The sequence below is a fragment of the Colletotrichum jinshuiense genome, chromosome 5 (assembly GCF_051148585.1).
Source record: "Colletotrichum jinshuiense chromosome 5, complete sequence".
Lineage (NCBI taxonomy): Eukaryota > Fungi > Ascomycota > Sordariomycetes > Glomerellales > Glomerellaceae > Colletotrichum > Colletotrichum jinshuiense.
In genome coordinates this window covers 194,513-207,373 of record NC_139312.1, presented here as the reverse complement: position 1 = coordinate 207,373, position 12,861 = coordinate 194,513, and the positions used below count along the sequence as shown (strand labels likewise).

General features: G+C 55.2%; 4 protein-coding genes across 4 annotated transcripts; 1 reads left to right on the top strand and 3 right to left on the bottom strand.

Moving 5' to 3' along the window:
• Positions 1-346: 346 nt before the first annotated feature.
• On the bottom strand, positions 347-2,060 carry EsH8_V_000051 (nucleotide-sugar transporter-domain-containing protein; the record flags this gene model as incomplete). The annotated part of the gene is made up of 5 exons (XM_083272567.1): positions 347-616; positions 687-1,424; positions 1,493-1,801; positions 1,861-1,890; positions 1,977-2,060. 5 exons carry the CDS (start codon positions 2,058-2,060, stop codon positions 347-349), a joined length of 1,431 nt encoding a protein of 476 aa, XP_083125282.1.
• Positions 2,061-6,314: 4,254 nt separating this feature from the next.
• Positions 6,315-6,710, bottom strand: EsH8_V_000050 (uncharacterized protein; the record flags this gene model as incomplete). The annotated part of the gene is made up of 1 exon (XM_083272566.1): positions 6,315-6,710. The coding sequence occupies one exon, from the start codon at positions 6,708-6,710 to the stop codon at positions 6,315-6,317; it is 396 nt and encodes a 131-aa protein (XP_083125281.1).
• Positions 6,711-7,671: 961 nt separating this feature from the next.
• EsH8_V_000049 (FAD-binding oxidoreductase) lies at positions 7,672-9,621 on the top strand (the record flags this gene model as incomplete). The annotated part of the gene is made up of 4 exons (XM_083272565.1): positions 7,672-7,992; positions 8,054-8,477; positions 8,547-8,608; positions 8,668-9,621. The coding sequence occupies 4 exons, from the start codon at positions 7,672-7,674 to the stop codon at positions 9,619-9,621; spliced, it is 1,761 nt and encodes a 586-aa protein (XP_083125280.1).
• Positions 9,622-10,704: 1,083 nt separating this feature from the next.
• Positions 10,705-11,987, bottom strand: EsH8_V_000048 (uncharacterized protein; the record flags this gene model as incomplete). The annotated part of the gene is made up of 3 exons (XM_083272564.1): positions 10,705-11,121; positions 11,184-11,416; positions 11,474-11,987. 3 exons carry the CDS (start codon positions 11,985-11,987, stop codon positions 10,705-10,707), a joined length of 1,164 nt encoding a protein of 387 aa, XP_083125279.1.
• Between the last annotated feature and the right edge of the window lie 874 nt (positions 11,988-12,861).

Genomic DNA, 12,861 nt, shown 5'->3' with positions numbered 1-12,861 from the left:
TCTCTCCGCTCCCTGCTGGGGAGCCCAAAATATAATGCACCTTCGCCTTCGCCCTGCGGCTTGGCCGGGTATCGCTGTTAATGATACTGTGGTGTGCGGTGTGTGTTGTGTGCGTGTGCGTGCGTACGACCGGACTCTATTCCAGGACCCAACGCCCAAATGTTCCGGAGCATGCCCATCCTATAAACGCATGACAAATCCCCCTCCATTCCTTTTATTATCCAACCGTGTTTGTTGAGCGTGACAGCTCCCCCCGTTCCATCCCCCAAGGCTCGATTCGGTCCTACAAATTTCTGATTTTATACCATTTCGAAATGCCAAATCTGGAGCGACAATGTTGGTCAAATTAGTCGTCGCGGTTCTTGCCCCTGGCTGAGGGCACGCGGTGGTGGTGCAGCATGGGCGACGATGGCCTAGACGTCGACAGACCCATGTTGCGAACTGCCTCGAGCGGATCCAGATTGAGCTTGGTCTCGTCCGTGACCGCTGGCGTGTAGGCAGGGTCAACCATAGATTTCTCGTAGCTCGCGATCGAGATGGGTGGCGGGCGGCCTTTGCGGTCCGGAATGCTGTAGAGGTAGGTCGAGGCCAAGACCAGAGTAGTTCCAGCGATGAACTGGTCGGTGTGTTAGAATCCGCGACCACGCACAATAAAATGGCCGACGGGCGATAGGACGAAGACTCACAGAAAAGTTGACATTGAAGTCAAAGAACCAAACGCTGAAGAGGAAGCTGATGACGATGCTGATGCTGGCAGCAAAGTTCTTGGCAATGTTGTCGGCGTAGTTGATGCACAGCGAGGCCAGCACACCACCCACCGCCTGGAAAACGATTGCGGTCCAAACCACCCAGTTGTAGCCCTCGAAGAATCCGTGGCGAGCGATTTCCTCGCCGTCAACGAAGATGACACCCGCGAGCGCAGGGAACAGGGAGTAGAAGGACAATTGGATGTTGCGCGTCCACACGGATGCGGGCGTGGCCGAATCCTTGAGCATCTTCTCAAAGTAAACGCCGGCAAGGCCCGAGGCCACGGCGGCAATAAGTACGGAAGTCAGTCCGATGGAGTAGTTCATGAGCGGCGAAGGGTCCTGGTCCTCCTGGATGCCCTGGTACGAGGCAGACCGCTTCACGATCTGTTCGCCGACACCGGTGAGACCGTCCACGGCGCGCTTGGTAAGCTCACGGGCTACTTCGGCGGCGCCTTCGGCGGCCTGGCCGAGCTCGTGCACGGAGCGAGGGAAGAAGTGGTCGGTGGTGTCATGCAGGAGGACACTGGCTGCTGAAGGGTCGGTGTGGCTTGCGGGCGAAGGTTGAGGGAGAGAGACAATAGAGACTCCCAGGGTCAGGATGATAAGGGAGATCCAGCGCTTCGCACCTAGTGAACGGCGGAGCATCGTGACAGAGAAGACAGCTGTCGTGAGAATCTGTGTAGCGCATGCGGTTAGCACAGGGGGGGGCGATTGGGGGCGGAAAAGGCTCTGATGGTGCGCACCTTGAGTTGGTAGAGCACCTGGAAGTGTACTGCGTCCAGGTTGCTAACAGCGACATATTGCAGAGTGTTCTGCAAAGTGTATAGAGTGGCGGGAATCCCAAGCTTCCAGCCGTCACCAGAGAAGACGGAGTTGAAGATCTGCTCGAAGATGACGGTGGCCGGTGTCGAAGGGGCCAGTGTTCGCGAGACCTCGGCGATGGAGCATGTCAGGCAAATGGACAGCTTGATGACCTCATTCAAGAAGACAGCGGTGGATGTGAAGTATCGGTGGTCGCCCACGGGGGGCATAATGCGGGAGTAGTGCATGATCTGCCATGGCCGAGTCAGCTTCATGACGTGGAGGTGAGGGGACGGGAATGGGCACATACCAGAATCAATGCCGAGTTTTGGAACGTGAGCTGCGAAGCGAAGCCATTGTCAATATTCTGCAGCGCATAGAGGGCACCGTCGCACAAGGCCGTGGGCGGGTAGATGTTGCGCGTACCGTAATGAGGGAAACCTGCTTCATAGACATGCCGAAGAGGGTCGGCCCCCCCGCCGGAGGCGATGCAGCGTCGAGGAGTGCCATTGTGGCCGATGGGGAGCGAATTGAGATGTCCAAACAGGACAAGAGGCGAATTGGCAATGGCGGGATGGATAGTCAGATGGCGGCGGATTCGTGCGATTTCGTGTTCTCCCCGAATTGGGGAACCGTTGCGTCGGGAGTTTGTGTCGTCGACTTGGTCGCGATTCAGGGGAGCGATGTGGGCGGCGGAAGCTTAGCTGGAGCTCTCCCTTCTCGACCCTATTTTTTTTTCTTCCCCTCCTCCTCGAGATCTTGTCAGGACAGCGGATCGATATGTCGATCTAGAGGGGTCTGGAACAATGTCAGAGCGAGGACCGGTAGTAATATGGCCGGCGGCAAGGTGGCAAAGGCTATGCGAGGCGGGCGGAAGGGACAAAAAATTAAGACGTTGAGCAAAGAAAAAGAAGGGAAGGGTTGCATTGAAGCACTCGAGGAGGGTTCGAAAGTGTGTCGCGTTTCTCAATGCCCCAGGATGGGACGTTTCCAGCCCCAGTCCAAGTGTTTCCTCTCTGGGCCAGCCAGCCGTGACGCAGGTCCCTTCCTTTCCTGACTGGGTGACTCGGGCCCTGACGTAAGGGAAGAGAAGGGGGGCCACGGGCGAAAGCAGGACAGGAAGCACGCACACGAAGCAGAGGAGGGAGACAGACAGGAGGGAATGGAAAGGATGACGGGGTACGTACCCCCTGTCTGTTGTTTGCGGGCAGATGCCAGTTGCCAGTGTGCCAGGGCAGCCAACTGTGGTGTGTGTACACGTACCTGTGGTAGATGCAGGTGCAGGTGCGTGCATGTGCAAGCAAGGCAAGAGGAGGTGAGAGGGTGCTGCAGGTGCGCTGTGCTGTGCTGCGCTGTGCTGTCGGCTGTCCACTGGCTGCCGACTGCTGTCCGTTCTCAATGACGAGTGCTTTTGCTTACCACCACTGGCTGTCCGGTGTCCGGCGTCCGCTCTCCTCTCCCTCTTTCTGTAGCTCCCTATCTTCCGTTCCGTTGCGTGGTACAGAGTACCCCCGAAGTGAGATGGATGGATGCGCTCAGAGGCTGCACTAACTTGCGACGGGAACAGCAAGATCCCCAATGAGTATCCGTATGTACTCGGATATCCGCCCGTTAACAGCACCAGGCCCAAGTATTCGTGACCTGTTTCAAACTGCCTTGTTCTGCTTCGTCGGTTAGTATGGGGCCAGACTTGGGCAGAGCTTCAGCTTCCTCGGCCCTTTATTCGTCCCTGATGCCTCGCGTCGCCTCACCTCTCACATTCTCAAACTCGTCCCGTCAACAGAACAGACAGACGTATGCCTCCCCCCCACACCATGGGGATGGAATCAGAAACACGTACCTCAATCCCGCCGTCTCTGTGTAGGCATGCACCCTGTTCGCCGCACAAGGTCGATGCGAGGAGAAACACTCGAACCACCAGAGCCCAGAGCTGCCAGTGCTTTCTCGGCCCCTCTACGGATGCAGATAGGTATCCCAGTTCGGTCGCTTGCCGCTGGTTGCTGGTTGCTGGTTGCCCGGGCTGGCGTTTTCGCCAAATGCAATGCAAATGCGCCAGCAAGAAAGAGGTCGAGCCACGCAGCAGACGCAAAACCGCAGAGCCGCCCGATCCCGTCGCCTCGTGTGCTTTTCAGTCTGATCCAAATCCGCTGAACCGCCCGAGCGTGCCGTTGTGCCGTCCAAGCCCGTCGCCCTCCTCTCGGAGCCTCTTTCTCGACTCTTTCCTTGCGTCTGCCCAGATGCCCAGGCCGCGGGATGATCGGGTGCTGGAGTCTTTTGCCCGGCCTGCAGATCAGCGACGCACCACTGGCCAGGGGGGGAAACACTGGATGACCTAAGCAAGCACGCAACCCAGACCAGCCAGAGACAGCGCAAGCCGACGATCAGAGATGCGCCGACAGGGATCACCTCTGCTTTAGCTACCCCCCTTTTTTATTCTTTGTCTTGTTCCTGTCTTTTTTCCCCTGGCCGTCAGTGAAGATCCGGGGAAGCTGCTGGGAGAGCTTTCTTGGTCAGCGGCAAGGCGTACCGGGCGGGACGGCAAGAAACAGAGCGTCACAATCCCACAAACGTCGACTTCTCGGCGGCTCAGCCACTCTTTAATAACTCCTCGTCGACTCCTCCCGTCCCTCACCGACCGTTCCGCCCCTACCACCCACTGATCATCATCGTCAGGAGCTCAGCAAACAAGCCCAAGCTATGGCCAAGGGCGGGAACGGATGCCCATAGTTTCTGCGCCTCCATGCACAATGAACTGTCCCGACTGGATCTGGGCCGACATGGCGTCACCTGGCACTTGGCCGAATCATCACCTCACCCTGAGAGCTGAGTCAATCCGACAGCCTCCAGGCAATCGTAGGGACGGTCTCATTGGAGCGAGACACACTACCCCAGCCGCCTCCAACCCTCCCGCCATTCCACCTTGCCCGCCATCCCAATCGGCGTTTAAACCACTCCATCCCCCGCGCGACTCTCCCGTCGCCACGTCCAGCAGATACTTGGCCCCATGACCCATTTAAACTGACCGCCTGTGTCGCCCTAAGGTGTGGTGCAGTGGTCGGGTGAGGGCCCATCACGCGGGGTCTTTTTTCCTGCTTTTCGGACGGCGCATTAATCGCCTTGCTCGCGTCTGGTTTTGTGCGTCTGACAGCTGCCATTGACTCGGGAAGCTGCAACGTCGAGGTTTACCACCACAGATTGTTGCCACGAGAGCTCCAGTTCTTAGCGCGGTCCCAATACCGACGCCTCACACCAGAGCAATGACTGTCCAACATCTGAATCGTCCCAACGAGTTTACCCGTCATGTCTCAGGTGAAATGGCCGATCGGGCTTCGTCTGCTCGGCCCGCTGGTGTTCTATTCCTAAAGGGATGCCATTCTGTTTCCCTTGTGCGAGGTGCAATGAAGTGTTGTTTCACCAATTGCAAGACGTCATGTCATGACCAACCTCAAGTGGCTACTTGCATCTCCAAACTATGTCTTCGTAATAAGCTTAAAGGTATCAGTGCTACTGTCGTCAAATTCTCGTACAGGTGTTTAGTTTCCCTCTGTCGTATTTGCATAGATTACTATATGTGACCTCCAATGCCGACTATTGCAAAGCCTGGCCGCTAGGTCACCACATGAGCAATAGATAGAATGACTTACTCGACGTTTCACCTACAAGGCCGCTTTGCATTTTCTTAAAGGATTTAGAGATGACAATGGAGATTAACTCCACGGCGCACATAGTGTGTGATCACCAGAGAATGTGTGCATCATTGATTGGAACTAATGTGTCTGTGAGATCAATCCGGCCAGATTTCACTGCCAGTATTTACACCTCACTCTGCCCATAAGGAGGTCGGCCTTTAAGTGCCCATGTTCTCAAACCCAAGCGAACTGGCTCGGTTCAGACCACCGGCCTTGTGACCATACTTCATCCCGTTCCTTCTGACCTGTGGGCGACGACCGCTTTTGTCACCATTATACCGTCCAGTTTTCCGAGGTACACCAGCTCCTCCTGGCTACTGCTTCGGTCCATCCGAGAAACTGTGGTGCGTGGGTACGACCTGAGTTGCACGTCGTGGTCGTCGGTTTTCCGGCCGTGGCTCCTGGCATAATTGCCTTTCAAGTGCGAGTCGTCGACGTAATATTTCTGACGCGATGTTGAATACAGTTTGGCTGTTCGGTATAGCCCAGGGCATGCGACGATGATGACGGCTTTGTTGCCGGTTAGCAAAGGAAATTTCTCACGTATTCTCGACGTCCGCCCAGTGAGCCTTACCAATCGCTGCCTCGACTGTGCCCCAGAGAGTAAGCCATGGCACCGTGGGCTGTGCCCCTTTGTTGCCGACCTGAGTGACGCGAACGGTAGACGCGGCGATGCAAACCCATCCCAGACAAAACAGAGTCGCGATGCTCAACTTCCTCGACAGGGGCATTTGCAACGTTGTGATGAGGCGCAGAGGTAGCAGGATTACTAGACGTAGCAAAGTCAAAAAGGCTGCAACGTCGTCTAACGAGAACATGAAAGCTTACTTAACAGGTCCATCAGGACATCAACCGCATAGGCAAACCACATATTGACGGTGGCAGCCACGACATCTCGCGGCGTGGTACAAGCGCCGACAGAGAACCAGGCTTTCATGCTCTAGCAAGCTAACAAAAGCGTGATGATGGTGCCGATCAGTGTCTAGAGCAGGAAATCAGCAGGCGCAGAAAGAACGAGGCGTCAACGAAGAAAACAGCCCCGGCATACCAGAACACACAGTCCCGCCAAAGTCCACTAGAGCTTGATACAAAACGCCAGCTGGTCCAGCAACTTCTTGTACATGCACAGCAGCGAGAACTTGGCCGACCATAGGCAGAACCACAGGCACGCCGAGGTTGTGAAGAGCCCCTTTTGGATGAAGAGGGCATCGTCGGTGGCGGACTCGTACGGCTCGATCACGCCAGCGGCCATGTCGGTCAGCCTGAAGATGGCCTGGACGATGAAGAGGTACAAGATGGCGACGACCATGAAGAAGACGTAGTAAGCCAGGGGCCAGCCATCTTCGAGGAGGAACCGCTTCTGGTGGATGACCCCGAGAACGACGCGAGCGCCAACGACGATGGTGGCGAGGACAATCAGGGCGATGCCCGTGTTTCGAATCGACGCCCTGGAGACGGGAGCATCGGCCATGACGGGCAGAGGAATTTGATGGGAACGACTGCAGCGAGAGGAGCAGTCCGCCGCTCTCCTGGCGGGATGCCTCCCAGTCACATATCACCAAGATCGGGTATCTCTCCTAAGAAGCCGTGCCGGGATTGTGAAGCACCAGATTTTTCCACCCCTCGTTACCCGACTATTACAGTCGGGGAATATACTGCGGCGCAGTTTCTATGGGAGCCAATCAAACATACTACTACTGATTGGTGCTGCTGCAATCCTTCGCCTTTGGCGATAGGCCCGAGGATTCATCTATACCACCAAGACATGGGGTTCGTCGGTTGGTCTGGTTCGGTACCCGAGGCCAGGTGAAACTGCCGTTCTTGATATGCGTCGTTACGTTACACCCCCACGCCATGCCTGATACAGCAAATCTTCATCGTAAATCATTTGCTGGGACTCTTCGTCGGGATTCTCTGCATAGGTGCAGCGATCCTGCAGGTCTGGATCAGGAGCCTGCGTCTTAGCAGCAGGTTCCCGTGACTGGGTTACTCTTCCTACAACCCACTTCTTAAATTACCTTGGACTCTAAGTCCGTAACGACCAAAAAGACGACGGGGATCATTTTTTCTTCTTCCAGCACGGGCGTTTTGCCTATTTGAAAGGCAAATCGACAAGACGGAATGCAAAAATCACCAATCAACCCCTCTGCGGCCGCTTTCACCTGATAAGATGGGGACGACATGCAGTATGGATAAGGGTTGCCCAGCATTGACGGAATAGTCCAACCAGCCAGGGGCCCGAAAAGTAGAGAGGCAACTGGTGAGCCGCGTGCGCCCTTGCGGCATTCTACGGTATATATCGATATGGAACTCATTACTTGTACCACTCAAGGCCTTCCAACGCAGCATGCGAAGATATCCTCGCAGGCCCCCTGCATGCGGCCGTTAACCGAATCCCAATCCTCTGCGGAGCGGCAATAAATGTCTCACACATGAGTTGCAGCCCAGTTGCATCACTCGCCTCTCGCCTCATTCCGCTGCAGCACCGCTCCATCTCGCAGTCCACCGCAACCGACGACACGGACGAGCCGTCAGCCAGAGTAATGCCAGCCCCGAGGTCTCTTCTCGCCGCCGCCTTTGCGTTCGGTACGGCTCTCGCCGCATCTTCGCAGGGCGCGGCCGACACGGCCTCCGTGATAGAGCCCGCCGACTTCAACGTCACCGAGGCTCTCCTGGAGCAGGGCGTCGACGTCTCCCAGCTCCCCGGCCTTTCTGACCTCACCACGCGGTCCGACCTCGTATGCTCCATCGCTGTGAGTTGACTTTCTCAACTCTTCCAGAAGAGTAGCCGTGTCTAATGGAAAGCATCTGTAGTGCAACTCGCTGAAGCTCGTGTTCGGCGACGCCGCCCTGGACACCCGGGGCGAGGAGGCATACAGCAACTTCACCGGCTCGTACTGGTCCTCGAACCAGGCCGAGGTCAGCCCGTACTGCATCTTCAAGCCCTCCAAGCCAGCCGATGTGTCCGTCGCCGTGCTTCTCTCCCGCTTGACGCAGTGCCCCTTTGCGGCCAAGAGCGGCGGCCACGCCGCAATGGCTGGCGCGTCCAGCATCGAGGGCGGCATCACCATCTCGTTCATGAACATGAAGGGCATCACTTTATCTGCCGACAAGTCGATTGCTGCGATTGAGCCCGGGAACATTTGGGGGCCCGTGTATGAGGAGCTGACCAAGTCTGACCTCTCCGTTGTGGGCGGCCGCTTGTACAACATTGGCGTTGGTGGATTGACCACCGGAGGTGCGTATCCTATAGCAAGCTTTGCTAGTATTATATACAGACTACAGCCAGTGCTAAAGTTTTCGTTAGGCGGCATATCCTTCTTCTCCGGAGTATATGGCTGGGCTTGCGACAATGTTGAGAGCTTCGATGTAAGTCACCGTTGCTCATCCACGCCATGGGCCCGACTAGTCACGCTAACAACCAATAGGTCGTTCTCGCAAACGGTATCATCGTCAGGGCGACCGCCACCCAGTATACAGACCTCTACAGGGCCCTCCGCGGCGGCGGCAACAACTTCGGCCTCGTCGTCAGCTTCAACCTCCGGACCATCCCGCTAGCCGGGAGCGAAATGTGGGGTGGCTCCAGATACCACACCGAGGACACCTTCCCGGCAGTCGCGAGCGCCTTCACCAACATCATCGCCAACGCGCCAGAGGACCCCAAAGCCGGCGTCTACATCGTCTGGTCCTACACCAGCGGGACCAAGATCGCCATCCCGGCGCTGTACTACTCGGAGCCGGACGCCGGCAACGCCACCATCTTCTCCGAGTTCAACGCCATCGCCAACATCATGGACTCGACGCAGAACCGCGTCCTCGCCGAGTGGGGCAAGGAGACGATGAACGACAGCCCGCCCGGCCTCCGCGAGGTCTACTACGTCGCCACGACCAAGGCCGACGCCGAGATCCTGAACACCGCGCTGGACATCTTCTACGAGGCCGTGCCCGCCGTCTCGGACATCTCGGGCATCATCCCCGTCTTCGTTACGCAGGGCATCACCGTCCCGATGCTGGAGAAGATGACGGCCAACGGCGGCAACCCGCTCGGGCTCGCCGCCGAGGACGGGCCTTTCTACATCATGCAGCTCTGCGCCATGTGGGACAACAAGGAGGACGACGACGCCGTCTACCAGTTCATGTCGGGCGTCCTGGACAAGATCAAGGCCGAGGCCAGGGCCCGCGGCGTCGACAACGACTACGTCTACATGAACTACGCCAGCCAGTTCCAGAACGTCGTCGGCAGCTACGGCGCCGAGAACGTCGCCAGGCTGAAGAGCATATCCGCCAAGTACGACCCCCAGCAGGTCTTCCAGAAGCTGCAGCCGGGGTACTTCAAGCTCGACCGGGCGCCGGTTTCGGACTCTGGGTACTTTTCCTTCTAGGCGTGGCGTCCCCGCCTCTGCAAGACCTGGTAACTTGTGAAATAGCGCAACTAATTTCTCAGCAAAAGGTATATATTACTAACATATATCTTTAGTTAATTGCACCTTCAGGTACAAGTTCAAGTAGCCGTACCATGACGAGAATAGGCTATGTGGCCATGATTAGTTCTTCTGCGTATGGGGTTTCTAGGCTGGAATAAATAGAACCCGGTGTATATTACTGTCTCAATGAAGCTTCATGTTATTTGACAAGAAGCAGGTCAGGTTGGCGTTAATGCACAGTCTGCAGGTGTGCGTGGGTGCATTCGCTTGTCCGCGGAGGCCCGGTCCCACTTTACGGAGGGGTGTAAACGTCACTCTATCGGGGCAGTGCAACGGCAAGCAGCAAGCGGCAAACGGCAAATGTCAAGGCTCCGTTCGACTCGAATGGAGAGTCTCGATGAAGCTTGGGTGCGCCAGGAGCAGTTTTTGTTGGTATCACAGGATACCCGTACGGGTGGTGAATCGATCAAAAAGCAAAACTGGCACTGTATTCTGTTGGTTGTAGATGGAAGAAAAGAGAGGCAGGCAGCAGAAGCAGCAGTTACAAAGATATCGATCGCCGTTAGCAGCATGGAGGTAGAATCTCCAGGTTCGACTGCTGCCGCTTCCCACAGCCTGACCGCCTGCCTGTGTTCTGGCTAGGTAATCCAATAGTTTTCATGTAACCAACAATGTCAAAGTTTCATAGCAGTCCAAAAAGTCTCAACCCGACATAGATACGTGTAAGATTTCAGGATAGTCAAATCGCCCAATTACTGAGCTTTATATATTTCTCTAGCCTGGGGTTCCAGGGTAGATCTTCAACGAGCCTGCGCAAAGTAAGCTATTAAGCCCAACTAAGATACAAAACGCTTTCTAGTCTTGAATATATCCAGAATATGCTTGTCTTCACACCACCACCTTATTCATATGCTATGCAGTAAAAAAAGAAAGCAGTATGTGCGCTGGTACAATCATTCGGCAAAGTTTCACGTCCCCACTCTGTAGTTGCGATGTGAAATTGGGGCCGTAGACGTCATCTCCAATACAGAAAGTTAGCAGTTACCGAGAGGTTAGCTCCGAGTCCGAACGTTTACGCAAAATCCTTTGCATCCAAGGCGGCGCCCTGTCCCTGATGCTCCCACCCCTTGCCCTGTTCTCAAGCAGCCACTGCACAGTCATGGTAGCCATTGCACAGTTCCACACAAAGGACACAATCATGCCCAGAGAGAATATCAGCGAGGAAGAGAGGGTGTTTGTTCCGCACAGCGTCATGATGCCAAAGTCGTCGATGCCATCTGGGAGCGCAAAACCTGAGATAAGAAGGGTGGCTTGGCAGACGAGGAAGTCGACTGCGTTGAGGACCTTTAGTCTTCGATACATGTAGAATGTTAGGTCGGGGCGTGAGCTGAGCCTTCGCTGGTAGAGATAGAGTGGTACCAATATTGTCGCTAGGGCGAGGGTCGCGTAGCCGATGATCTGGACGAGAATTTGCGATTAATATCCCAAGTCGGTACTGTTCTCCACCAAAGATTGCTCACCCCGTGTTCTGTCCGTGCATGGTCGGAGGTTCCCATTGCAATCACTCCGGTTACCAGCCCCGCAATCGAGAGAGGTGCGAACAAGAAGACTTGGAATATCGTCTGCCATCGGTCGAGCTTCGCCCTGGTGGGTTCCTCAAGCGGGCGGCCGATCATGACGCAGAGGCTAGGTGTTGAAGCCAGGACCAAAATGATTGGATATGCGAGGAAGAATGCGGCAGTCATTGTGACGACTGTTGAGTTGAGTTGTAAACCACTTTGATAGATAACGAATGACAGGAGTTACTCACGGTGAGCATAAGTCAACACGACAAATGTGTCCTCGGGAACGCCGTTTACCTCATACGTAGAGTCTGAGAAGTCGATGGAGAAGGTGTTGCCGGAGCTCGTGACGTTGATGGGTACGCATAATGGAATGGTAACGTTGTTCAATGGGTTGGCCGAAATATTCCTATGCAGCAGCTCCTTCAACCCGTGAACGCCCTTGATTATCCAACAGTGGTCCGAAGTTGATAGACCGTCCAGCTGCTCTTGTAAGAAGTCGGTGATGTAAAACTCGTCCCAGGGACTGAACGGGCAGTCCCGATGTACAGGGATTACCGTATTGTTCAGTTGGTGACTTTGGATTCTGGAAACCTGGTTGCTTCTCTGATGAATTCCTGGTTCAGAGGCACCTGAATTTGCTATCGTATAATCCGAGCCGCCCGCGGCCTGTATAGCGCTACTGTCGCGGATGAAGCCATCCTGAATTGGACCTGCCTCCGCAGCCCTAATTCGAAAGAGGATTAGACCGAGTAGCAACATTCGAGAATACATGGCGAGCTATTTTGTTTGACAATGAATGGGAATATTGATTAGTCGCATGAGATCCAGGCGCCGCGAGTAGATATGGCGACGGAGCTGTCGGGAAGCGCTTTCGTGTCGGACTTTTTGTCGGGTTGTAATTTCGACATATGCCGAAGAAGTGACTACAAGCCAGGTTTTTTTCAAGGGGGATTTTCCATCTTGAGGCTTGCCAAAATTTAGAGTTCGTCTCATAATCCGATAGTGTCGGCCGCGCTCGGGTCCGCTGTGGGGATTCGGCATGCCGCGGGACCGATGGGGCTACAGGGGCACCCTTACCAGCGTTATGACTTGTCTCGTATTTTTCGACGATGATGGTATGCGCAATATATTTTGCCATTACTCGTCCTTCAGACAGGCGCAGTTGAGACTATAATTACGGGCGTTGGGGCTGAATCACTTGCGTACGTCTCACCCTCGCCTCCTCTTTCCGATGAGCACTTTGCAGTTCGCTACGGTATGGCCGGATTGTTTTTAGAAACACGTTGATTTCAAAGACCCGGGCAAAGCGGATCATACTCGACATTAAGCTCCCCCAGAAACAGGGAACTTACGCGGGTATCCGGATTTGGTCTACAATATTCCTTCCTGAGGGCCACTGCTGATCTTTCTGGGTCTTCTTGGCTCTTGTCTTTCAAGTTGGGGGACATATCAGCCCCCGATAGAAAAACATCCATCTCCGGCGATCCTGGCAAGCTGCGGTTGGAGGCGAAGTGATAAATGTTCGTCGGAGAGGTCTGGCCTGGAAACTTCGGTATGTCCTGACGTAGCTCGGGAAACCGAGCGAAGAAGTCGGGCTCCATCGTCCAAGATCTGAGGTCGTGAAGCTTTTCTT